Source organism: Syngnathoides biaculeatus, chromosome 11 (genome assembly GCF_019802595.1).
Source record: "Syngnathoides biaculeatus isolate LvHL_M chromosome 11, ASM1980259v1, whole genome shotgun sequence".
Taxonomy (NCBI): Eukaryota; Metazoa; Chordata; class Actinopteri; order Syngnathiformes; family Syngnathidae; genus Syngnathoides; species Syngnathoides biaculeatus.
The window spans coordinates 18,565,808-18,593,197 of NC_084650.1; the positions used below are offsets into that span (position 1 = coordinate 18,565,808).

Here is a 27,390-nt window from a genome sequence, read left to right on the forward strand (position 1 = left end):
ACTAAACACAGACCGCTGAGTGAACCCAAACTGGATCGATAATGATGATCAAATGATCCTGCTAACAAATAATATCGGTAAAGAATGCTGTTAAAGACCCTGTAACGTACATTCAGGTTTGTTTCTAAACATTATTAGCGTATCAAAGTATGATACGTCACGCAGTGGGTGGGTGTGACTCTTCCGCCGACGTCACGGCTGCGATTACGGCTTCGGCCCTCGTTAATCCAGTCTTTTGCGTTCTTGGCTGTGCACACAACCCTCACACATCCACACACAGACGGTGGGGTCCGATCCTGCTGTTATTCAGCGTCAGAGCTGTTCAAACACGTTAGCTTCACATCCGCAGCCCCTCCACGCCTCTCCGCTATTTATCGCCACCCACTCCATCTCACTTCAGCCAAGCACTTGACGCCCCCTCCAGTCTTCTTCTGCTCACATCTACAGAAAATCAATCCCTTTCTTTACTTCCTGAGGGGTTTGTTTGTCTACAAGATTGTTAAGAACGCCACGGTGTTTTGCAGCAGTGGTCCGGTGAATTCTAAATTCTAAATTATCTATGTGGGAGGAAGCGGGTGTGTGTGTACAGTACGTGTGTCCTACTCACTTTCCATTCGTCCTCCAGGGAGAAGGTGCTTGATGGGAGCTTTTGGCTGAGTTCTAGTATACGAGACACACGAGAAAAGTTATTTTATACAAAGAAATAGAAGTAAAAGAAAATGCTCAAGTTCCTTCATGAGCAGTGGCACTGTAATAATACATTTTCATTTTTTCCCCCAGATCCTTAGCGAGCTCTTTGTCATGTGGTGCCATATTTGAACATCCAATGACCAGTACGAGAGAGTGTGAGCGCGATACTCCAAATTTAACACACCTGCTCCTAATTCACCCCTGAAACTCAATGGTAACACTTACGAGTCACATGACAATGGCTAACTGGGTCCAGTTTGGACAATTTCACTTAGCGGTGTACTCACGTTTGCTGCCAACAGTTTAGACAGCTTGTACACTGTACGCTATCATTTTAGCAATGTGTCATTTCTTCAATTACTGGATATAGCCTTCTCTTTGGTCTTCCTCTCGCTCTCTTCCCTTGCAGCTCCATCCTCATCACCCATTTACTCATCTACTCTGGACCTGTCTAAACTGTCACGAACCTCCAGCACGGGGGGAGGACCCAAATGCAGGACTTCGAGGCAGAGGCATAATGTTCAGTGTAGTTTATTCCGGAAACTGGGTCATACACGGTGTAGCAGTCAGACAGGGTAGAGCCACAGAAACTCTATGCTACGCGGTATCCAAAAGACATACAGCGGGGTCCAATAACTCTGGGGGAAACTAACAAACTCAACAGGACAGGATCAAACTAACAGGCACAGAATCGCTGTGACTAGGGTTACTCTAAGGTACACGTAGAGCGGAGAGTCCCACAGGCAGTGAATGCAACTCACTAACACAAAGCAAACAAACTGGCCAGTGACAAAAACTCTCAACTTAAATGCCTGTCTAATTACAGTCCCAATGTGAAATAGCTTTGGGCGGTGACACCTGTCGTGGCCACGCCTCTCTTGGCAGTGGCCAAGTCTTGTTCATGACACAAACCATCGAAGTCTGCTCTCTCGAACCTTGCCTCCAAAACATCCGACTTTGGCTGCCCCTCTAATGACCTCATTTCTAATCGTATCCACCGTGCTCACTCCAAGCGAGAACCCCAACATCTTCATTTCTGCCACCTCCAGTTCTGCATCGTGTTGTTTCTTCGGTGCCACCGTCTCTAATCCGCACATCACGGCCGGCCTCACCACTGTTTTATAAACTTTGCCCTTCTTCCTAGCAGAGACTCTTCTGTCGCATTCTGACACCTTCCGCCATTTGTTCCAACCTGCTTGGACCCATTTCTTCGCTTCTGGACCACACTGACCATTGCTTTGGACTATTGACCCCAAGTATTTGAAGTCATTCAACCTCGCTATCTTCTTCTTTTTCTTTCGGGTTCTCCCGTTAGGGGTCGCCACAGCGTGTCATATTTTTCCATCTAAGCCCATCTCTAACGCCCACTGTCCTCATGTCCTCCCTCACAACATCCATCAACCTTTTCTTTGGTCTTCCTCTCACTTTTTTGCCTGGCACCTCCATCCTCAGCACCCTTCTACCAACACACTCACTCTCTTGCCTCTGAACATGTCCAAACCATCGAAGTCTACTCTCTCTGACCTTGTCTCCAACCTCGCTATCTCTTCTCCCAATATCCTCATTCAGACACGTATATTGTCTTACTTTGGCATATCTTCATTCCTCTTTTTTTCCATTGCATGTCTCTACCTTTCAATCTGATCCTCCACCTGTTCCCTGCAGATCACAACGCCATCTTCAAACATCATGGTCCACGGAGACTCCAGTCTAACCTCGTCTGTCATTCTGTCCAACATCACTGCAAACAGGAAGGGGCTCAGGGTTGATCCCTGATGCAGTCCCACCTCCACCTTCAATTCCTCTGTCACACCTACAGTACATTTCACCACTGTTATGCTACCCTCATACATGTCCTGTATCCAGAGTTCTGCATGCAGTACCACAGTTCCTCTCTGGGTACTCTGTCATCGGTTTTCTTTAGCTCTATAAAGACATAATGCAGCTCCGTCTGACATTCTTTGTACGTCTTTATCAACAAAATGTGGGTACAAACTGGAACCTGAAGCAAATCTGAACTTCGATTGTCAGGTGATGAAGCTTTCCTCTGCGCTGTCAGAGGGCCGAGAACTAAAAGATCTGTGGAGGCTATCACGATTACTATTTGACATACATAACAATTAGTAGTGAGAGAGTTTTCATTTGTTCCAATATGATTTTATTCTTTTGTTTCGCCAACACACATTTCGCAGTTCATGGCCAGATACCACACACAAATATACACACACACACACACAAACACAAACGCTCACTCCCATTCCACTGCTCCCGAGAAATTCAATCCAACTGCAAATGCGCCACTGTGATAAGGACACACTCGGTAATTAAATAAACTACACATAATTAATCAAAACAAGTACATTAAAACCCTAACAATCCCTTCTGATGATTGAGGGAGCTAATTAATGCATTAATATCAAAGAGAGAGAATTGATTTTAACAACGTCATGCAAAATTAATGCGCCGGCGCCATGAAAACGAATACGGAATGCGGGTTAGGAATCATAGTCGGTCGGCTTTGCACGTTTTTCTCCCACAGAGAGGAAAATTAGTGAGATAGTAAAAGTAACCATCTTTGTACGCGCGTGCCTGTGTGTGTGTTACCTTGAAATACTCCATCAGCGAACGTGAGTACTTCACAGCGTGGTCTTTCTTCAGATGGAACATCCGCAGATACAGCAGAGACAGACAGCGGTTACTATGGAAACAAAACCATTAAAAGTCAGATGGAGCCCCCCCCCCCGTACAAATTCACAGAAAAAAAGCCCCCTCTTCATTACCGGATTATCGTCATGTCACCCCTCAAAGAATACCGTTCACATTTCGTACATGTCCTCACGGAGCGTGGACGAGCATAAACTAAGAAGTTAAAGAAAATAACACAAACGAAAGAAGAGAACGTTTTTTTTTTTGTTTTTTTTTAAATCAAGTAGTATTTGTTATTCCTCGACAGAAACAGCAGAGGAAAGAAGAACAAGTGTAAAAAGAGCCTCGAAACATACAAGGACATAACCTCGTCAGGCTCATTTGTAATTTCACATTTCCATCCGGCGTGTTTCCATCCTGGCCCCTCGGAAAACAACAGCGAGGATTCAGAGGCAGACGCCGCTCCTTTACTTTCAAATGAACTACTAACTGCAAACTTTTAACCTCGCGAGGGCCAATAAGAGGATGAGAGTGAAGGTTGGCATTGAAACCGTATTACCGGAACTGCTCATTTACGGAATGGCATTAAAGGGAAATTCCGGTGGTTTGGAGTAACAATGTGTCCGATAGGTCATGTAATATGTACTAGCGGAGCCGTGAGCTCGTTCAAATCTGTATGAAAGTGTTCCTCCGTCTTCCCGATCAAGCAATACTGCTATTTCTTCATCAGATGAGGAGAAATCAGAGAAATCGGCGCTGGGCATAAATGGTGTCCCACGTAATTGAGCCTTTGGAACGGCATTTAAAAAGTCGCATCCGCACACGTAGGTCACGTGATTCGCGAAAATGGCAGCGCCCCTGAAAATTCATAATTTCTAATTTCTAATCTTCTCAAAATACTATTAAATGAGAGAGGATTTAACATCACATTATCAAGCCGGAGTGCATATTACATGACCTATTGACATGACAATGTTACTCCAAACCACCGGAATTTTCCTTGAAGATGACTTCTTCTGATGGAAATGATTTTTCTTTTCATGAATGGGTTCAACAAGAAAGTACATGCAATGTTATGTGTTTTACAATAGTGGCCTCTACTCTAATAGATGGTAGACGATGTCCCTCATTGAGCTGTTTGGTTTAGAGTAGCATATGACTCACCAATCATGGAAGAGAAAAATGAGAAAGATTTGAAATCCCTTGATAACTTTTGTTTTCCAACTTTTTTTGCAGGTTCAGGTAGCATACAAAGCTGGAGGTCTTGGGTAAAACACTGGGATTTATTCTTTAGATGTGGCAACCTATGAGGACTGGTTTGAAAATTAAATCAATAATAAAGCAAAAAACAGGACCAGCCATAAGCAACTCTCAATTAGCACCTTCCAAAATGGCCTTCCTTCCGAGCTACATTTGCATCTTCTTGCTGTACTATTTAAGACTTTGCCAAAGCACTCGTGCTCATTTTCTCCACCTTGTTTGCGTCAATCATGAGTGAGGGTGAGGAAACAAGTGAGGAACAATCATTTCTGCCTCCAATTGCACTGTATTACTGCGAGGAACCAAAAATTTGAGCGACCCACACATTAAAACTGCAGAAGTGGAACAATCATTCACATGGAAGTGGCTATTCTGTGTTAAACCAATCAAAGTCCATTTCCTTGCCTAGCTCCACCCTTAGAATTTGTACAAATATAGGCATCCTTTCAAATAGACAACTTTTACTAATTGCTACTATCTCCGGGTAAAGGAATAAATACAGTACAGCCTCGGTTCTCGAACAAATCGGTTTGCGGATTGAAATTTTTAGATTTTTCTGCTTCTGTTTTCGAACGAAAATCGATACTCGAACGCCCCCGACAAAACCCAGAAATAACATAACGCGCGCGGCGCAAGCGGTTGACCCACCCACGGCACGCTTTGTTATTGTCAATTCGAACGTTCCCCGAAAAAAACCCGGCAATAACAACAGTAGTGACTGCTTTTTTTCTTCTTATTGAGAACTATTAAACCCCAATCATGGCTCCAAAGAAGGCAAGTGGAGGTAGTAAGGCTGCTGGTGGTGAAAAAATGAAAGTTCTGCGTAAAACTGTCGACTTTAAGAAAGAATTGATAGCCAAATACGAATCTGGTGTGCGTGTTTCTGAGCTATCGAAGGATTATGGCATGGCAAAATCGACGATGAGCACCATTCTGAAACACAAGAACGCCTTTAAAGCAAGTTATGTTGAGCAACCGTGTTGAGCAAGCAGAGCAAGATCTGTGGGATCTTGGAGGAAGTTGAAAAGTTGTTTTTAAATTTCATAAACGAACAACAGTTAGCTGGGGATTGTTTCAAAGATTTTGTTAATGCATTAATGTTTTTGTATGTTACCCCCCACCCCCATTGTTTAAGTTATTCTGCACTTTTGTCAGTTGTTTATGAATTTTTTTTTTATAAAGCTGGGGGCTGAGTTGCTCCAGATACAGCAATGTGTTCCCAGCCTAGCCTAATGTACTACTACAGCATACATTTTAAGCAAAAAATAAACAAATTTCTTAAATTATTTTATTTACACGTATTACTACTATGGAGTTTATATCAAGAAAAGCTTAAAAAATGCTTTAAAAAGCCACATTTTTTAGGCTTGGGACGCATTGTTTCTTTTTCCATTCATTGTAATGGGAAATATCGATTCGGTATCTGAACAAATCACTTCTCGAACCGTTTTCTGGAACGGATTGTGGTCGAGAACCGAGGCTGTACTGTACCTCTGGTGATTACTCGATATGGTTAACCACTAGCCCGCAATGGATATGACAAATGTTTTTTTTAAGTACCAATCTACATTTAGTGGTTGTTTTTGCTAAAGCTCCATCGATCCTTTTTTCCCCAAACTGGTCAGCTTTGTGCAGAGCAGGCGTCAATCCCAGTTGACTATGAGCAAAATGCAGACTAAGTGGCTCACTGGTGGACAGCAAATGACGGGGCACAAATGGAGACAGACAACCGTTCAAACGTACATTTGTCGCACCACTGAGTGAGAGCTGAACTTGTGCTGCCTGCACTTAAGCCAGGCGTCAGAACCGCAACACCTTCAGTGACTCGTTTGCAATTGTTGTCAAACTTTCACAGTCTAATTATGTGCAACACGAGGACAATAAAATCACAATTAAGAACAAGGCTTGATGATGAGTTTTCATATAAAGGTTAATCGTACCACAACACAGCCAGTTTCTTCTCAGCTATGGTGGCTGAGTGGCTGGTGAAGTTCTTCAACCTCATGGCATACCTGGAGAGAAAGAAATAAAGAAATACATAAGTAGAAAGAGATAGAAAGAGAGTTGTACAAATCCATTCATTAATTTTCTATAACGCTTCTTTCGGCTTATGAGGGAGCCTATCCTGGCTGACCTTGGGTGAGGGGAAAAGAAATCTGGACACTGAATATAGGCATCGATGTTCAGGCTGCAAAGGGGGCCTTTTTTTTTTTTTTTTGACACTGAAATGACACATTCGACCTTTGGTTATTAGTCATTTATTTATCTTTTTTTTTTTCAGTGTCAGCTGTTGTTTGCTATTTGAAGTTCCCTATTCAGCTCCTTTATGCTTTATTGAGCTTTTGGAATCTGTACATCACTTCTTCCTGTTCTCTCCGCTGGGAGACTAAAGGTGCAAATTAGCAGCCCTGAAGCTATTTTAAAGAGTCAGTGCTTTGTTCAAGGACACTCAAGTGAGATGGATGAACTTGAACCGGAGTCCTTCAGTTGAGAGTCCCTGCCTTCAACTTGTCGGCTGCTCTGAGGTACAAGCTATATGTTATACAAGACGTAAGCGTGATGACTTCACTGACTGACAGTTGCGAAAAGTTGTTCAAAAACAGGAGCAAACCCTCCTGGTCTGTAAGGACTCCTTTAATCAGCCCCCAACCCCCAACATAAATAGTGAGTGAGAGATATGAATAATGCAACATGAATGGGGATTTGTGTTTCTGTTTGTGTGTATCTTAGCCAGCATGTGGCAACGATTAGGATTATGCCAACAATGAAGAGGTTACACGTACAATTTACAAAGGTGGATTTTGTTTTATAGATACATCCATTTTCTTAGCCGCTTATCCTCACGAGGGTCGCGGGAGTGCTAGAGCCTATCCCAGCTGAGAACGGGCAGGAGGTATACCCTGAACTGGTCGTCAGCCAATCGCAGGGCACATAGAGACAAACAGCCTCGCTCACAATCACACCTAGGGGCAATTTAGAGTGTACAATTGATATTGCATGTTTTTTGGGGTGTGGGAGGAAACCGGAGTGCCCGGAGAAAACCCACGCAGGCACGGGGAGGACATGCAAACTCCACACAGGCGGGTCCGGGATCGAACCCGGGACCTCAGAACTGTGAGGCCAACGCTTTACCAGCAGATCCACTGTGCCGCCCTTTTGTTTTATTTGATTATTGATTTTTAAAATTTCAAAACATGAAAACATTTTCCTGAATATCTTTGTAGTTCACACATACAGTATATAGTTGGATATGTATAAGCTTGTACAATTTAGTGCTGATTACTTATACAGTTGACAAAAACTTGCTGTTGTTCTCGTCAACATTCTGTCATTTTTGTAAAAACAAAAAAAAACTGTGTACCGTCTTTCTTTGTAAATATCTCTATATCATTTTTTTCTAATGGCCGCAAGGGGGGGCACTCGAGCGGAAAAGGTAAGCGTGAGACTGGTGGAATACATGTGCTGAGGAAGTGACTTTTACCGGTCCGGCCCAGTTAGCGCTGCGGCGCGAGCGTTAAACTCTCTGTGTACCATCTTTATTTGTAAATATCTCATATTTAAATGTGGGTTTCAATGTGGGCACTTGTGGCTTTTACACAGGTGCGTCTTATGTATGTACCAAATGGTATTTCCTTTACAAATCTACTGGATGAATTTTATAATCCGGTGCACTCTATAGGCTGGAAATTACGGTAATTATTATTTGGTCTTGGTAGTGATAAAAGATCCATTGAGCACTCCTGTTTGTGTCTTCATTGCAAAAAATGTGTTGCGTAGAATTTATTTCCCTCACATGTCCTCATTGATTGCAACTACGTACTAGACTTGTTGTTCCACGTCGTAAAAAAAAAAAAAAAATGTCAATCTCAATCAATTTAATGTTCTGCGAATGTTGGAAGTGACTTACAATTTAGCTGCAAATGTCAGTATTGTAACACCGCTGATAACTACACCAAAACATTGAATGTTATTTTTAGAATTTTTTTTTGTATTGATTCATCCGTTTGAATCCATTTCACTCCCTAACATGATTTATAACCCGTACCTGATTAGCTCCACAGTTTCCGAATACATTGTGTACGGAGATTTGGCCTCGAGAGGATCGCGTTCCATCGCATTTCCGCACTCAATGAAGGAGAGGGCGCCGTCCGCGTAGTTCACTGCTTTCCCGAATTTGTCCATCTACGCACAGAGGAGACAACAAAACAATTAGACAGCGAGGCACGTTGAAAGTGCTTTGTAGTACACGGCCTTCTCTTTCGGTAATCCCCCACTAAGACACAAATCCCCGGATAAATCTGAGGCAACAATGCATAAATATAAGATAAATAACAGTTGACTACATTTCATTTCATTGCTTAGAGCAATCAGATAATTATTTTTATAACATATAATCCAGCAGGCATTAACAGCCCAAGAATGCGATTCATACTTGGATGAAATGGACAACCAATGGCAGCGATTATACAAACCAGCCCTTCATGACATTTTTTTTTCTCTCCTCAGTGGAGGCTGTTTGCTCACATTTACGCACAGAATTGACGATGCACGCAACAACAGTACACACATAATTACAGTCGGGTTCATGCTGTGTGTTTTCCAGTCCTTTTTCTTTCAATCTGGCTGCAGCGCTCATCCTCCATGCAACAGTTCATGGAAGTGTCACCGTGTATGTGCGCGTTTTTCAGTCGAGATTGCAAATGAACTTACCAATGCGTCGGCCTTGTGCTTTAGCCTTTTGGCCTCCTGCATATAGTAGTCTGCGCTGTGGACTCTGAATACAGCAAAGAGAACGTATAAATAGGCATAAATAGTATGTTTGGGCAGCCATGCCACTGGCCAAAGAATAAACTGGTCTTCATATTGTAGAGAAAATAAAGTAAGGGCCTTCATGGGGGCTCTAAATATAACTCTGGCAGATCACATTGTGCATTACAAATGAATGTACGAAGCTAAATGTCCAAGATAAACTCCAGGGAAAATAGACAGTGAAGAAAATAAGTATTTGAACACCCTGCTATGCGGCAAGTTCTCCCACTTAGAAATCATGGAGGGGTCGGGAATTTTCATCATAGGTGTATTTTTTTAACGATTTATTTGTGTGATACAGCTGCAGGCATGAGCATTTCACGGAAACGATCGTTCAGTTACCGTGTCGTTACCCAGCCTGAGAAAACACGGAACCGAAAGTCCGTTTCCCAGATCTCAGGGCTTACTTTTAATAAAATTTGCCCACGTGTGGAATGTAAAACAAGTTCTCAACGAAATAGAACAATCTGTATAAAACGAACCTACATGAACCCCTTTATTTTTAATGATTAAAACGCCCAGCTTTGTCAGTGTGGTTTACAAACAGCACCGGTTTCCGCTTCTGCGTTACGCATGCGCAAGGTCGAGTTATTCATATCCGGGTCACTCAAACGCTAGTCAAAGATGTCAGTTGCTAAGCGTAAAAGACAAAATGCTCATGCCTGCTAAGGCTTTATTCTGAAGTACGTGTAAAAACCAGTTCCCATGAGCATTATCAATGGGAACGGAAAAATCGTTTCCCACCGTTTCCCAGGACAAAAATCAACGGAACCGAAAGATCGGTTACCATACTTGCCGAAATCATCATGCCTGCAGCTGCAAATAAGTATTTGAATACCTGAGAAAACCAATGTTAATATTTGGTACAGTAGCCTTTGTTTGCACTTACAGTGGCCAAATGTTTCTTGTAGTTGTTTACCAGGTTTGCAAACACTGCAGGAGGGATTTTGGCCCACTTCTCCACACAGATCTTTTCCAGGTCAGACAGGTTTCTGGGCTGTCGCTGAGAAACACAGAGTTTCAGCTCCCTCCAAAGACTTTCTATTGGGTATAGTTTCTGGGGACTGGCTAGACCACGGCACAACCTTGATATGTTACTTACGGAGACACTCCTTGGTTTTCCTGGCTCTGTGCTTCGCATCATTGTCATGTTGAAAGACCCAGCCACGACCCATCTTCAACGCTCTTACTGAGGGAAAGAGGTTGTAACCCAAAATCTCACAATACATGTCCCCGGTCATCCTCGCCTTAATACAGTGCAGTCTTCCTGTCCCATGTGCAGATAAACACCCCCAAAGCATGATGCTACCACCCTCATGCTTCACAGTGGGGATGATGTTCTTGGAATGGAACTCAGTATTCTTCTTCCTCCAAACACGGTTAGTGGAATTATGACCAAAAACTTCCATTTTGGTCTCATCTGACCACAAAACCTTCTCCCATGACTCCTCTGTATCATCCAAAAAGTCATTGGCAAACTTAAGATGGAACTTAACATGTGCTAGTTTAAGCAGGGGAACCTTCCGTGGCATGCGTTATTTCAAACCGTGACGTCTTAGTGTATTACCAACAGTCACCTTGGAAACGGTGGTCCCAGCTCTTTTCAGATGACTGACCAAATCCTGTCGTGTAGTCCTGGGCTGATTCCTCACCTTTCTAAGGATCATTGAGACCCCACGAGGTGATATCTTTCATGGGGGTCTACCCCGACTGAGATTGACCGACATGTTTAGCTTCTTCCATTTTCTAATGATTTCTCCAACAGTGGACCTTTTTTTCCACCAAGCTGCTTGGCAATTTCTCCGTAGCCCTTTCCAGCCGTGTGGAATTGTACAATTTTGTCTCTGGTGTCTTTGGACAGCTCTTTGGTCTTGGCCATGTTACAAGTTTGAGTTTTACTGATTGCATGGGGTGGACAGGTGTCTTTACACAGCTAACGACCTCACACAGGTGAAATATGATTTAGGATAATACATGGAGTGGAGGTGGACTTTTAAAGGCGAACTAACAGGTCTTTGAGGGTCAGAATTCTAGCTGATAGACAGGTGTTCAAATACTTATTTGCAGCTGTATCACACAAATAAATCGTTAAAAAAAATCATAAATTGTGATTTCTGGATTTTTCTTTTTAGATTCTCTCTCTCTCAAAGTGGGCATGCACCTATAATGAAAATTTCAGACCCCTCCATGATTTCTAAGTGGGAGAACTTGGAAACTAGCAGGGTGTTCAAATATTTATTTTCTTCAGTGTATGTCTGCAGCTAGGATTTTTTTTTTTTTTACATTGGTTACGCTCTCCGAGGAGTATCTGCTCTCTCCTGTAAGAATCGATTACTGTTTTAGGAATGTACGACGGTGTTTGCACATACGTGTCACTAAAGGACAGTCTTGGTCTCGAAGGTTCTCCGGGTTCGGTCACTGGTTCTGACCACGCATCTGAATCAGACTGCCCATTGGCATGGGAACCAAAGGGCTTCTTCTTGTGATGATCTGTTAGCTGTAGAAGGGATTTCATTGGGAGACCACTTTTACATGCCATAATATATACGTAGAATTAATATTGTAAGAAAATTACACACAGACACATTCAATCGGAGAATACATTAAGTTCTAAACCTTTCACAATAATAAACATATTTGCACAACACAAAGAAACTTTTCATTTGGCTATACGAGTAAAAGGCAAATACAATAATGAATTTTTTGTTGCATGCAAGCCCATAAGCTTCTATCAGTCTTATTATTTTAAATTGTTTGTCATTTCATTTTTAAATGACATGTCTGTTTTTGGTGTTGGATTTTATCAAATAAATTTCCCCCAGGTGGCACGGTGGATCAGCTGGTAAAGCGTTAGCCACACAGTTCTGAGGTCCCGGGTTCAATCCCGGACCCGCGTGGATTTTCTCCAGGCACTCCAGTTTCCTCCCACATCCCAAAAACATGCAACATTAATTGGACACTCGAAATTGCCCCTAGGTGTGATTGTGACTGTGTCTGTTTGTCTCTATGTGCCCTGCGATTGGCTGGCAACCAGTTCAGGGTGTACCCCGCCTCCTGCCTGTTGACAGCTGGGATAGGCTCCGGCACTCCCCGCGACCCTCGTGAGGATAAGCGGCAAAAGAAAATGGATGGATGGATGTACATTTCCCCCCAAAACGCGACTTATACTGCAGTGTGACTTATATGTTTGTTTTCTTCGTTTTGCTGGATTTTATGGGTGGTGCGACTTGTACTCCAGAGCGACGTACAGTCCGGAAAATACGGTACTTGTAACAAATACACGGGCGGGATTATCTCAAGTTAAGTATGGGGGCACATCTTCAGACTTACACTAGTAGCAGCGTTTCTGGCATGCGACAATGCTCTGCTTTCTCCTCTCCTGTGTCTGTGCGCGGACGAGGCGACGGGGCAAGGCACCGCGGAGGTGGCGCCGCCATCCTGGCTGAGAGACAAACTGTTTTCGCATGTCCGTTTATGGGGGGGCTCTTCAGAGAGCGGGGACAGCAGCGGAGGAAGGAGCTTCTCGTCTTGCCGCCGGGACTGCTTCCTGTTCAGGGATCTGAGGAACACACGCACGCGCTTAAAATGCCAATCAAAGCACAAGTGGATGTGATGAGATGAAAGCACTCATGTTTGTGTGACTTCACTTTCTCTAAATATGTCCCAAAAAAATGGATCGCAACGTAAACATTTGCGCTGTGCTGTCGAGCATATTTTGTTGACAAGACTTCATCTGTAGTTGAATGACTGTTTAAAATGTTAACGTGATCTGATCTTTGTCTTTCCTGATAGAACGCAGATGATTCATCTCACAGTTGCTTTATTGTAGCGCCCGTGACTCATATTGTTTTCGACACCAAAGACAATATTTTTTGTTTTTCTTCTCCCTATAGAAGCTCTCGGGGGGAGTTGATGCAATGCGAATGTTGCTGAGTTTGCAGAACAGCACCGCAGGCCAAGACTTTAGTGATAATATGCAAAACCTGGGAGACAAAACTAATTAGTGGCTGAGTGTGTGCGTGTGTGTTCAGAATAATGGATGTGAGCAGTGTGCATGACTATGCTCATGCGCATGTGTTGTTTGTGAGCTGTTTCTAAATGAATGCTGGTATGTGTGTGCATTCCAGCGCACTCATGCATCTTTTAGGGTGACAATTACCGGTTTTACAGCGCAGAATGACAACACGGTATTTGGCAAATACAGTTCTGCCGTTTAAGAAATTTTACTCAGACGGTTGCGGGTTCAAAATGAGTCGCTTTTTCTGAAAGTCTCATTTTCAGCCGTTAAACGTGTATTGTCACGATTTCACAGAGCGAGCGGCGATAATCTGTCAAAAGTTACAGATTAGAAAATGGTGAGGCACCGAGTCGGGTAATCACATCAGCCAGTTTACAGCGACTATAAAAAGCCTCGTGGGTGAAATACAGACGCTCTGCACGCCGAGACGTCTGGCGCACGATGTCCAGGGTTCAATTTCAGGTCATGCCAACTTTCCCTCCCCTTTCCTTTTCCCATATAATCTGTGATTGTGGCGAGATGCTGAGTAAATCACGTTGGCTATTATGCAACGAGACAGTCAGTTTCATCTGTTTTTAGAACTTTACACAGGGCCATTAATGTCACAGTGTAATTTATACTCCCCATTTCTTTCATTAACATTCAGTTTAATTTCAACCTCGCTGGAGTTCAGGGTGTGATGGAAGTTTTACATGCGGATTTTCTTTCAATTGTTATTATTGTTTGTGGTGAGTTGGGTGGAAGGACTTGGCATAGATTTGAAATCAATTTTGGATCAAAACTGAGCTAGGAGAAGAGGTTTTGACGTCCACTGTACATATTGTATACAATATGGGGACTCATATCGGGTGTCATTGAACATAATAGCGTGTACCCCACTATCGGGGACATTACCATAGTTTCTCATCTATGAGGCACCCCCATGTATAAGATGCACACCAAAGTTGACATCAAATTCCCCCCATAATGCATTTTTGCAACGCATAATTTTGCTTCCACCCATATGATCAAAACATGAAGTACAGTATTATCCGGATTTTGTAGTTTTTTTTTTTTAACCCATTCATGGGCAGGGTGGCAATTTTTTTGCCTTATTGAGATAAAAGTCTCCTAACAGGCCACAATCAAGGAAATAACCCTTTGGATAACTTTACTAATTTATAATCTTGTCCCAAAAATCTAACTGCTAACTTTGACCGACGAGTTATACCAAATTATGGCTTCTGATTAAAACACTTAAATATTTTTATCTACTGAAGGATATAATCCGTGAAAATCATGATGGTCCAAAAATTTGGCACCGCCCACGAAGGGGTTTTAAAGAATTATTAAGAAGTTCAGCACTTTGAACACAATGCTTTGTTTTTTTTTTTATTTACTTGCTCTTATTTTGAAATTCACAGCCCTTGTTTTTATGTAATAAATGACAAAATACACAGTTATGCTGAAATGTTTGATTACCCAGGCTGAATTTGTAAGATGTGTACATCTCTTTGAAGAAAACATGAAGGGACAGGTGAAACATTTAATTTTAATTTAATGGGATTCAAATTAAACTGTCAAGCAATTCAGAAAAGCATTACCATTAAACAAAAAAAAAAATAACCATAAAGATATTACTGATGGGTGTTGTTCAGTCATCAGGTGTATATATAAAAAAAAAAAAAACATCCCACCATTTCTGGCAGGGTATGTAAACTTATTAGCACAACTGCACATATATGCATTTATACAACCCCTGTCACATTACAATGAAAATATTGGCTACACTTTTTTATAACCTATAGGTGGCGGTGGCATATTGGAATGAAAGTGAACACTTTTTTCCATATGATAAAATTCCTTTTTTTTTTCACAACCAACCTATGTATAATGCATACTATTGGCTACTGACAATTTTTGGGGAAAAATACACATTATACACAATAAATTATGGTCATTGTTTGCTTCAAGTAAGTGACGAGGACTGCTCTTTGTCAGTACTTACTCCATAGAGCTGTTTTTGTGGTTGTGTATTGGAGAGATACAAGGTGGAAGGAGCTGACAGTCTTTGTCCAATTGTAGCTTTTTATTAGTGCTGGCGGATGGCTCCATGTGCTCCAACTGGGAATACAAAGAAGACAAAGATGAGTTAGAAAAGCCAATAGGGATGATGCACAAGCAAAAGGAAGACAATAGCCAGGAATGATGTTGCGTTAGGGGCAGTGACCGGCCAGATGGGCCAAATTTATTTTATTATATATCTATGTATGTAAAAGAGCACAGTGAGCAATTACTAATTTAATGCGTAAAAGTAATTTTTGGCTTTGGCGCGTTGTGATCGTTTATCAAGACATCTGCCTCACATTAAGCGCCCAGTTGACCCTTTGACGTGACTTTTTGCTCGTTAACAATTGATGTCTGTTTTGCTGTTTTTTTGTTATTGGATCATCTAAAAAAACAATACACTGAGATACACTGGACAAAAATGTGAATACAATCAGGACAATTTTCCACCTTGTGTTTTCTCTTGCTCTTGCTGGTGCGCTTCTCTGTCGGAACCACCGCGCCGCCATTAGCTTGCCTCCTGTGCTTTCCTCCACTCTCTCCTCGTTCTGTCCTCCCGGGCAGCCTCGGGAGACTCTTGTCCTGCACAAGGGGGTTGTCCAGGACCCTGAGCCCCTGACATGCCTTCTCTCTTCTTTCTGTCACCTTGTCTCTCTCTCCTAAATTGAACCTTTCTCTCTCCTCTCTGTCAGCCTGCCTGTCCCTCTCTGTTAATCTATTGCCGTCACACTGCCTCTCTGTGTCCTGGACTAATGGCTCGTTTTTTTCATTCTGCTGCTCCCCTTTAGGTAACTTCGGTCTATCCCTGAGCCCTTGCCACTCTCTGTCATCCTGTTTTTGTCTCTCTCGGTCGGCCACCGTGACCCTTTCCCCTGGTCTCTCACATCCTCTCCTTTCAATTCCGTCTTGTTCTTTTATTCCCACCTTCGATACTCGACCGAAGCCCTGCCCCGGCAACCTGTTAAGTAAGCTCAGGTCAATCTTCACCCATAGACTCCGAGTCTCCTGGTATTCCACAAGCGGGGAAAAAGGAAAATCTTGTCCCGCGTTGAAGTGCGGTGACATGGACTCCGGGTTTTTGTACAGTCCGCCTAACCCTCCAGGGTCGGGGACGGAGGTCCCAAATGAACCACTTATGTTGATAATGCTTAGCGTGTTAGCGGTACTACTACCTCCACTACCACCATTGCTGATGCTACTAGTGCTACTATTAATGTTGGTGGTCACACTGCTGCCGCCATCTCGGACACAAACTCCCTTCCCTCCGAAGACTCCCAGACTTCCCGTGCTGCCGGCCGAGCCGACGCAGGGACGAGGTGGCGTGTACGAGTTGGACTGAGGCTGTGTGCTAATTGCGGTACGCGTCGACTGAAGCGGCAAAGCAGAAATTTTCAGGGCATCTTCTGAATCCGACTGGCATTCCGAAGAGGAGGAGGAAGAATCTGTTTCGACAAACTCTCTGGACTTCGGTGTAATTTTGCTACTCGGGCCTCTGTGCTTTCTCTTGTCCTATTTTTTTTTTGTTTGGGGGAGGGACAAATAAAGCATATAAAAAGAATCTGTATTAATAATTATTGTTACCAAGATAACATTCCATAACGGTGCATGGGATAAAACATTACACATCAAATACAATACGCTAACTGTTATTTGAAATTATTGCTCTCCAGAAACCGCAAGTAACAAATCACTTAATTAAAAGCAGAGAAAAAAACATTTTTGCTCTTTTATTTCCCACAAGTGTGTACTTATATACTGTAGTGTGCCATCAGCTCCGCAACACGGGAAAGAAACCTAAGCCTATATTTTGACGAGACTGTATATTATAACATAACACAAATAAAACAGAGCAGACACGTGTTTGACTGATCTGCAAAACAAAACATGTTTTGGCTCCCGGATGTTTGAACGTCACCGGTATTCACGGCACACGTGTCACACGATTCGGCGCATGCAAAGATGATGTCTGTCACATGCAAATGATGAGGCACGAGGACCATCTTGGCACTAACAGTTGACAGACTTCAAATTCTATCCGTGGAGCGAACCATCTGCAAAACTCCCCGAGAAAATTTCGAAATACTTGTACGGCTTTTGAATTTGAAATGTTTAAAGTTTGAGGATTCTGGCAATAGTTTACAAACTAAAGAAGAGGTTACAAACACATTCTAACACTTGCTAGCAAAGCCATGCTTATTAACTCAGGTCAAGCTTGTAGTGGAAAAAAATTAAAAATAATTAGTTGAACTTAGTTTGTTCCCTTGACAACTCCCGCTGTTCGACAAACATAAAAGGTATGTAATGAATATAAATTTGTGGTTTGAACCTCTGACTGCTTAAATGAATCACAAATTTCGAGAAAAAGTGAAAGATGGCAAGGTCGGGTCCGTCTTGTTTTCCGCATGACAGATTAGTTGCTGTTTGCCTGATGTCGAGGTCGTTCGGCAGGTCGTACATTTTGCATTTATGACGTTGAATTCGGCTTGTTTGTATTCAGATTGTTCTTGTTTTGTTTTCAAAGGCAACACGAAGCCCAAAAGGTGAGCGAGATCACACTAAGACACACTGTCAGCAGTGCGTAAAGCGATCGTTACTTACTGTGTTCCTTTAAAGGTGCTCGTATTGATCTTTGAAGAGCCACCATAACTGGAGGTTTTTTTTTTTAAGATTCATGAGAACTTTGAAGGTTTGATTATTTAAATGCTCCAGATTTTTGCTCAGACACCAAAATCAGCCTCTAGCCAACCCCGAGGATACAAAAATTAATCTCAACCTCTTCACTTGCTGTGATTCATTTATAAACAACAATGAAACATCATATTGATAATAATAGTAACGCTAACGCACAACTTTACTGTTAGTATTATGAATGTGTGTTTGTTTTTTCCGTCTTCTAAACAGCATTTTGATCTCTTATCTCTTTCACCCTTGTGCTGTTTCTCAATTGTGCTGTAAAACCAGGAGAGATTTCTTCCAGAACTAAAAAAAATATGAAGCGCTCACTAGAAACTGGAAAATGTCACTTACCTGGTTTACATTGACAGTAGGTATTGGAACAGTGGTTTGCTGCAGTGGTACTGGTTGTGGAACTGCGTTGTTTGAGTTGGTAGAACTGCGAGGTTCTTTTCTGGGAGCCGTTTTCCCGCTGGGGGGCTTGGTTCTCGGCCTGGAAGCGTTCTGATGCTCCACGGAGGGTGGAGGGTACAGGTCCTTTTCTCTTACTGCAGGGCTACTGATAAAACAGACATCGTGAGGAGCGGGGTCCAAAACAAAGTACACGAGAAACTGCAGTAAGAAAAGCGATACGACTCACCGAAAGTACATTTTTACATTAGTTTCATTACGAAATTAACAGCAACAAGTAACTTTAATTGAAAATTGCTCAATTTACTTTGAAAGCCAACTTCACTACCCTCAAACCGAATCAAAAGCACAAGCTTTATTTAAATCCAGTCACTCACATTTGAAAAATGTACGAGTGTGGTCAGTCATGCCCGCAGGTAAAAAGTTACGGGTGTGGTCCACAAGTCATGCCCGCAGATGGTGTGATTAGGGATGGAATCCCAAGATCCTTAAAATAACTTACTGAGTTGTTATACCCGAGTATGTAGTTGTTACCTAATACCAAAGACTGAGACAGACATTTTTAAAGAGGTCAATAGACATTCAATTTCAGAACTAAATATTCACATAATCAAATCCTTTTATTTCATCATGATGTATTGTTATAATCGAGCGTAATTTACGGTGCTATCTATTGTCAATCCATTGATGAAAGCTAGCAGTAGATGATCTATATCTTCCTAAAGGATGTAGAGGGGAAAAGTTTTCAAATTCAAGATAATGCAGTACCATGGGAAAAATGATATGGACACACTAGTTTAACATTAGAGCTTAGATCAAGTCAAAGTAAATCACAATCTCAAACTTATAATACTGAAACATTACCTGTGTTATATCCCAGAAATGTTTTCAATGTAACTCAGGGGTTTTGGTGTAACTGAATTTCCTTTGACATGGCATGATGTTGATGATTTTCGGCGTAAATGCGCTCACAGTACGTGAAGCAGCTCGGAACTTGCTTTTGGCATCACTTCTGTACATGCTCAGTACGGTTAACTTGCATTTCTTGTTTCCGGGTGAATACTGATTGTTTAGGAGCAGGCATGTTTTGTTAATGTTTATGAAATAAACGCGTAAATTGATGTCAAGACTACACAAAATAAGCGACATCTTTCAATATCTATTTTTTCTACTCTTAACAAATGTTACACGTGTGATTTTTCGTGCTCGACTGTGCAGATTTGCGAGTGCGATGGCGATATACGCGCTCGTCAAATGTGAGCGACTGTAAATGGCATAGTCACTATCAGACAAAAAGTTTCAATTGTGGGTCAATCGTGGATCCGTTTCAGCTGACTGCTGTTACGTTGCAAAGAAAGTGCTCATGATGGTTAAAAAGTCAATATGTCTTTGTTTTAGGTAGGTTGAGGTATGTGTTTTTTTTGTTGTTGTTGCTATTTATAGTTACCCGGTAGAATGGCCAACTACAAACAAAATGATACTTTTACGAGTCATTTAAAATGAATAAGCAGATACAGTATGAATACAAGTTCATTTGTATCTGGCGAGTCTCGGAGTTCTTGTCCTCGCCACGCCTAGTTTTAGTTATTTTATTTTTATTTTAGTTAAGACACAGCTCTCCAAATGTAATTTCCCAAAACAATTATTGGCCGCAAACTAACGGAGAAGGGGGAAGTTTTTCCTCAAAGTCAGTGTAGTGACCTTCCGTCTTTACCTTTGCTGGGTTGATCTGCTCCATGTCTGACTCTGATTATCCTCCACGCTGTTCGACCTTTCTGTTCGTCTGGGCTGTTTCTTCCCTGTTGTGGTCCTCCTCGGTGTGGCGACCTCTGGTCCGGACATCACTCCCGGTGACAGTCTCATTTTTGACCTCTGACCCTCCCCAGATGCCTTCTGGGCGAGCTTGGCCTTCGTTTTCTCTCTGCTTGGGCTGTGAGACGCAGACATGACACAAATTCGTTCATTTCTAACACAGCATGACAAGCCTTAGCAGTCAGCTTAATTAACTTAAAATACAAATTTAGTATTTTTTTAAAAAAACATGTATGTATGATATATTTAATACTAAGTACTCATTTTTCATAAACAAATAGATGGAGGTGATACCAGAATGCTCCCCTGGAATCTTTGTGCTCCACCGTCGGCGCCGTGGGAAGCGCCACACCGCTGGACCCGCAGGGTTTAGCCTTGGGGGTCGCAGCCGCTCCTGCTGCTTCGCTGTGCTGCGGAAACGTTTGCTGATTCTGGGTGACGGAACCTGGGCAGCGGACCATTAAAGCACAGGCTTTCCAGAATAAACCAAGGGAATTTGAAGCATGCTCGTTAGACGCTGTCGCGTCTGCATTTGCGTCCACCATTTACAAACCTGCGCCATGATGATCTTGCTGCGGGGCCACCAGAGGTTTGGTTTGCGCTTGGACCTTGTTCAACCAGCTGTCCAGCTGCCACTTGTTAGTTGAGGATGGCTCAGGCTACAAAAAAATATATATATAATAACAATAATAATTAACATTTAGCATTCTGTCGCACATCTGCATTTTTATTCAGGTATACATAGCTGGAAAGTTAATGTAAATGACTTGAAAAGATATCTGGTGTGACCAAAAGGTCTTCCAGCTTTGAGTTCAGAAACAAGTGTTTATATTTTTGATCAGTAGATAATAAATTGAAATGTACTTTAATCAAGAAGAAAAAGAAATAGAAGATTAATATGTTGCATTTTTTGTACTGTATGTGGTAGTTAATAAATATTATGATGATGCTACGGTCATTGTTGTACAATGTGTTCAAAGTTTGAATTATAACATTTACAGCGATTTGAAATGAATTATAAAATGCATTTGAATATAAAATATTGGTATGTATGCTGTATATTCTGCGATTGTAACTTCATAACAGTTGGACTGAACCACATTACACAGATGACTTTTCATATTGTCTTTTTCTTGGGAGGCATGATGTATATTACAATATAAATACGAAATGACTTCTTTACAAAGTCAATCAAAGATGTATTCATGTCATCATCCATTTGTTATTTTAAAGTGGGAAATATTAAAAACACTGCTGCGTACAATGCGGTGCAGACAGCTGGGCCGACTCAAGTATTGTGTAAAATAAAACTGACACCGACATCAATTCAGTTGGTAATAGGAAGAGACAAGAAATGGATTCAGCTAATATGACCCACACATAGTCACACATTTTTTTTTTTTCTTCGAACAATAACTGTCAATATGTATTGTGTGTTTTGCAGCCCCTTGTTAACACACACACACATGCCTGCTTGTCACGCTACCTCAGGGGAGTTGGTGCGAGTGGCCTGGTTATACTCGCTATCGCTGGAGCTGCTCTCCGATTCGTCGGTGTCCGACTCTGAGCTGCTCTCCGATTCGCTGCTGCTCCCCGACGCGCCACTTTAGGGGACAGAGGGTCGACAGATTTAATCTACGTGTCACAAAGTAGCAAACGGCAGACTTCATTCCCGTCATCGTACATGGCTAACAGGGTTACGTCATGATTCACAAATTGATTCGCTCAGCCTCTCCTCTCCTTTGTGGCAACTTGCAGTGAACCGCCTGCTTGTATTTCTTCACCGAGTTAGGACTCAACGTAAGTAAGTATGTAAGTGATGATCGTTTACTTCATTCACATGCTTTCTACGCCCAAAATTATTCAGTCAATTAATGCAATGTACAGTAGAAGAAAGAATATTACAGATAGATTGCATCTTACACGTAACTCTTTTACAATGCTGTAAGCACTCCCTGTATTAATAGCCTCGAACTCAAATGTCGCTGCAGTGAAACGGGAGCAGTTCCTACAAAATTCATGGCTTCGTCTTTAAGCAGTAGTGACAAATTAGGGAACACGTACCGTGTTTTCCGGCCTACAAGCTGCAACTTTTTTCACACACTTTCAACCCTGCGGTTTATGCGGTGATGTGGCTAATTTGTGCATTTTTTTTTTTAAACGGCCGCAAGGGGGCACTCGAGCTGAAAAGGTAAGAATGAGACCGGTGGAATATATGTGCTGAGGAAGTGACTTTTACCAGCCCTGTTAGGGCAGTGCTAGAGCTAGCGTTAGCACTAGCATTAGCACTAGCATTAGCGATAAACTCTTTCTGTGTACCGTCTTTCTTTGAAAATATCTCAAGGTGTTGCAATGTGGGCACTTGCGGCTTTTATACAGCTGCGGCGTATGTATGTACCAAATGGTATTTCCTTTAGAAATGTTCTTGGTGAGGCTTGAAATCAGGTGCGCTCTGTAGGCCGGGAATTACGGTACTGTCCTCCCACATTCCAAAAAACATGCAACATTAAATTGCCCCTAGGTGTGATTGTGAATGCGGCTGTTTGTCTCCATGTGCCCTGCGATTGGCTGTTAACCAGTTCAGGGTGTGTCCCCGCCTCTTGCCCGTTGACGGCTGGGATAGGCTGCAGCACTCCCCGTGACCCTTGTGAGGATAAGCAGCGGAGAAAATGGATCGACGGATGTTCAGTCATTGGTGACTTTAAATTGCTCCTAGGTGTGATTGTGAGTGCGGCTGTTGTCTTTCTCTATGTGCCCTGTGATTGGCTGACAACCAGTTCAGGGTGTACCCCTCCTCCTGCTCATTGAGAGTTGGGGTAGGCTCCAGCACTCCCGTTACCCTTGTGAACCAACCACTCAGCATAATCGATAAAATTTGCGCAATTTCAGCTCAACTGATTTTTTTTCAACTGAGAAAATTTTAGGGCTTTGAGAATTTTAGTGTACTGTGGGGAAAAATATGACAAAACCGATAAAGTACGCACTGCAAATAAACCCCTACTATACTAAGATGATTGTTCAAATGAATTTTAAATAGTGGCGCTTCACCTGTATAAAATACAATTCTTCCACTAGTTGGCCACCACTTATTAGGATTATGGCGGTTCTGGCGCCTGCTAATTTACACGCTGGCCTGTTTGCCAGATATAGCCAACAAGGGATTTGTTATTATGTATTCATCATATTGTAAATATGACGTGGCACAATCTTGACATTACAAAGAACTAGACAGCAATTCAAAATTGAACAGGAAGAAAAATTGGTTAAACAGGCTGCCCAGAGGCCCGTAGCAAAATGAAAAGCTGATTGAATATGTGCCCGACGTGCGGAATATGCGGGGAACACTCTTACGGTTCATATTCATGGAGCCGACGGGTTATGGTTTCACAAAAATGTGACGAAATTTCAATGAGAAATCCTGGCCATATACTTTCAAAAGGTATGTTCAGCACGTGTGCTACCTCATTAGCGCAACTGTTGAAAAGAAAATACCAATATGTACACCAATTGCGTGTACTGTACATGTATCGCAGTACTAGAACTTTGATTGAACTGAATTTGTTATGTAGATAACTGGTGAGCACAGCTGCATCATAGTTCTGAGGACCGGGGTTCAAATCCCAACAGTGTGGCATTTACGTGTTCTCCCCATGCCAGGGTGGGTTTACTCCGGGTACTACGTTTTCCCCTCACTTCCCCAAAACAAGTTGACTGAAGACTGAATTGCCCGGTGGTGTGAATGTGAGTGCAAATGGATGTTTGTGTATATGCGCCGCGTGATTGGCCGCCCACTAGTTCCTTGCGCAAAAATCGCTGGGAGAGGCTGCAGCACACCTGTGACCCTTGTGAGGATAAGCGGTACAAAAAATGGATGGATGGATGAATTTGTAATATGATGGACTATTTTCCCTGTGGCGGCACAGTTCTGAGGTCCTGGCTTCAATCTCGGACCCGCCTGTGTGGAGTTTGCATGTTGTCCCCACGCCTGCGTGGGTTTCCTCCGGGCACTCCAGTTTCGTCCAACATCCCAAAAACATGCAACATTAATTGGACACTCTAAATTGCCCATAGGTGTGATTGTGAGTGTGGCTGTTTGTCTCCATGTGCCCTACGATTGGCTGGCAACCAGTTCAGGGTGAACCTCACCCCCCACCTCCTGCCCCTTGACAGCTGGGATAGGCTCCAGCACTCCCCGCGGTCCTTGAGGATAAGCAGCTAAGAAAATGGACGAGTGGATGGATAGTTTCCCCGTGTTTGTTGAGTTGATGGCTTGAAAAGCTGCGCGAAATGTTTTAACCAAGTGAAAGTTGGAGTCCACTGAAATTAGATTTCTTTTCTCAATCGTGGTAAGACCGCAAAAAAGCCTCGAGAGGATAAGAAAAACGTGAAGGTAACCAAAATGTGCGTCGGGAGTCAGCAGCCCCTCACCACAAGGTCTGTAATGGACACCAGAGGATTTTCATATAGTTTGAACGCTTCACATTTCTAATCTCATTCATGTAGGAAAAAAAAATGTCATCGGATGAGACATTATCCACTTTCAACAGTAGCTGCCTCAACCAAAATTAAGTATTAATAGAAAATGCGATCACATATCTCGCGATAATTGCTGAAATGCAGTCCTTTGAACCAGTTCAATTTTTTTTCCCCTCGCGCTATTGCCGGTTCATCCGTCCTTGCGCAGTCCTTTGAAATGGGTCTCCTGCAGGCGACGCAACTTGAAAATACACAAACACACACGTGCGCAGAAATAACAAACGCGTGCGTAGCGCATGCGGCCGTGTGTGTACGTGTGCGTAATTTCAGTCCAAGGCTGCCGTCACAGCAGGCACCAATCTGTGTGAGCAGTCAAGCAGCAAATCCATCAACTGTTCCTCGGGCTACACACACGCACACATAGGCACGCACACAGGAATTGTGATTTCTTCTATCATTTCTCATCTTCTCTCGTCTTTTCTGGCTCCTGCCTTTCTCTTTCAATTTTAATACATTTTCCTTTCAGTTTTCACTAATAGTGTCGCCTGGTGTTTAACTCCGCCACTCTTGTATTGTTCTCAGCCGGTGAGTTTCACACCGATATTTTCCCATTTTTAGTTTTGCAACAAGCTCAGCATTGCGACCTTAATTGGGATTAATTTTCAACAAAGTCAGACAAAAGATGCTGAATGAGCAAATAACAATGTACTTTTTTGTATTGTTTTAGATTTGGCTCCTGTATTTATTTACCCATTTATATATATATATATATATATAATTATTTATATTTTTAATTTTTATATTATTTTTTTTATATTAAGTTTACTTAATTTTAGGATGTAAGAAAAAAATATATAGTAATGTTGCTACATGTTATGCTATGTTTTTGTCGGCTGGCTACTGCTGGTTGTGTTTTCTCTATCTGTGGAATAGTGGCTGTCACCGTGGTTTGATGGAGTCCTGAAGACTTAGAAATGGTAATGTAATCCCCTCCATACTGATCAAAAATTTCATCTATTATATGTTTTGGCTCGTGGCGGTTTGTTGCAGCTTTTTTGTCCAACTTCATTTTGTCAGACAGATTGAGTTTAAGTGATTTCTTGATTGAAAAGACTGGAAGTAATCAGCAGCATTCCCAAAACGTGATTAGCCAAAGTTAACGCATGACTTAACAAGAAGAGACGATTACATTTTCAAACCGGGCCAGGTAGCATTGATTTTTTTTTCCCCCCATAAAAATTACAATACATTGTAATATTCATGTCATTATCCAAGCTGCTCATCCTCACAAGGGTTGCGGGAAAGCTGGAGCCTATCCCAGCTAGCTTTGGGCGAAAGGCGGACTACACCCTGAACTGGTCGCCAGTCAGTCAGTCACAGTGCAGATATCGACACCATCCCTGAGCAGGAATCGATCCCACGCTGCCCGCACCAATGTCAGGTGTGTGTACCACTACACCATCAGTGACTCTTACATTATAATGTATGTAATATAGATATAAAATTGTATTGGGCGGCACGGTGGATCACCTGGTAAAGCATTGGCCCCTCAATTCTGAGGACCAGGGTTTGATCCCGGCCCCACCTGTGTGGAGTTTGCATGTTCTCCCTGTGCCTGCGTGGGTTTTCTCTAGGCACACCGGTTCCCCCCCACATCCCAAAAACATCCAATGTTAATTGGACACTTTAAATTGCCCCTAGGTGTGATTGTGAGTGCAGCTGTTTGTCTCTATGTGCCCTGCGATTGGCTGGCAACCAGTTCAGGGTGTATCCCGCTTCCTGCCCATTGAGAGCTGGGATAGGCTCCAGCACTCCCCGCGACCCTCGTGAGGATAAGCGGCAAAGGAAATGGATGGATAAAACTGTATTGTGCGTACGTTTACTTGCATTATATTTGCCTAATATTTGTTGAGCTTAAACATTAAAACTATGGAAACTATGCACAAAAATAAGAATTGAGAACTGAAAGTCATATTTGGTGAATGAATAGATTAAATGTTTTATCTTAATCACAACCCACTGCTGCATATGAGTCTGTCAGTTTTGTAAACAGCACTTGTCTGTGTTGAAAATACATAATAGTAGTTTGTCTCTGTTTTTTTTTTTTTGTAAGCTACTGTAAGCAGTAAGTTCTATTGCGACTGAACGATGATCCATTTTGGTTTTGCATGAAAAACATCATGTGAATTTCAAGGGACGGGGGCGCTTGCTGCTCAATGAGACATTCAGTCGAGCGCATTCCAGCCCATTTTTTTCCCCGGCCCCATAAACAAGAGTGTTGCGGGAACAAGATGAAAGGACCCGAATACACGCGCGAAAGTATTACATCTGGCGCGTTTCCCTCTACTCTCCTTAAGAATCAGGCGGGCATCAGCCGTCAAGCATAATTCAGCACCGTTGTCTGTGCCAAATTGAAATGCGGCACCAGCTGGCGCAATGGGACGGGCGAGCGTTTTGCCGGACACCTTAAATACATCTCCATGATGTGAGGTCTTAAATGAAGATACTCTCTTCAGTTAATCCTGTGGGGGGGATTGGATCATTTTTGC

The 27,390-nt window shown here is 42.5% G+C and overlaps 1 protein-coding gene across 3 annotated transcripts in view; it reads right to left on the bottom strand.

Annotated features, from left to right (window-relative positions):
- aff2 (AF4/FMR2 family, member 2) overlaps nt 1-27,390 on the bottom strand; it is a 170,751-nt gene that overhangs the window by 4,320 nt on the left and 139,041 nt on the right. For 2 of the 3 annotated variants that reach the window (XM_061834236.1, XM_061834239.1), the window contains 14 exons: nt 21,852-21,969; nt 20,919-21,024; nt 20,660-20,810; nt 20,268-20,483; nt 18,497-18,701; nt 15,920-16,978; nt 15,411-15,526; nt 12,736-12,964; nt 11,775-11,902; nt 9,307-9,370; nt 8,642-8,778; nt 6,537-6,608; nt 3,295-3,388; nt 608-660 (listed from right to left, as the gene is read on the bottom strand). In XM_061834236.1, the coding sequence (XP_061690220.1) occupies nt 608-660; nt 3,295-3,388; nt 6,537-6,608; nt 8,642-8,778; nt 9,307-9,370; nt 11,775-11,902; nt 12,736-12,964; nt 15,411-15,526; nt 15,920-16,978; nt 18,497-18,701; nt 20,268-20,483; nt 20,660-20,810; nt 20,919-21,024; nt 21,852-21,969 (2,748 nt within the window). The remainder of the gene's footprint in view (nt 1-607; nt 661-3,294; nt 3,389-6,536; nt 6,609-8,641; nt 8,779-9,306; nt 9,371-11,774; nt 11,903-12,735; nt 12,965-15,410; nt 15,527-15,919; nt 16,979-18,496; nt 18,702-20,267; nt 20,484-20,659; nt 20,811-20,918; nt 21,025-21,851; nt 21,970-27,390) is intronic. The other variant, XM_061834238.1, reaches the window with a different exon arrangement.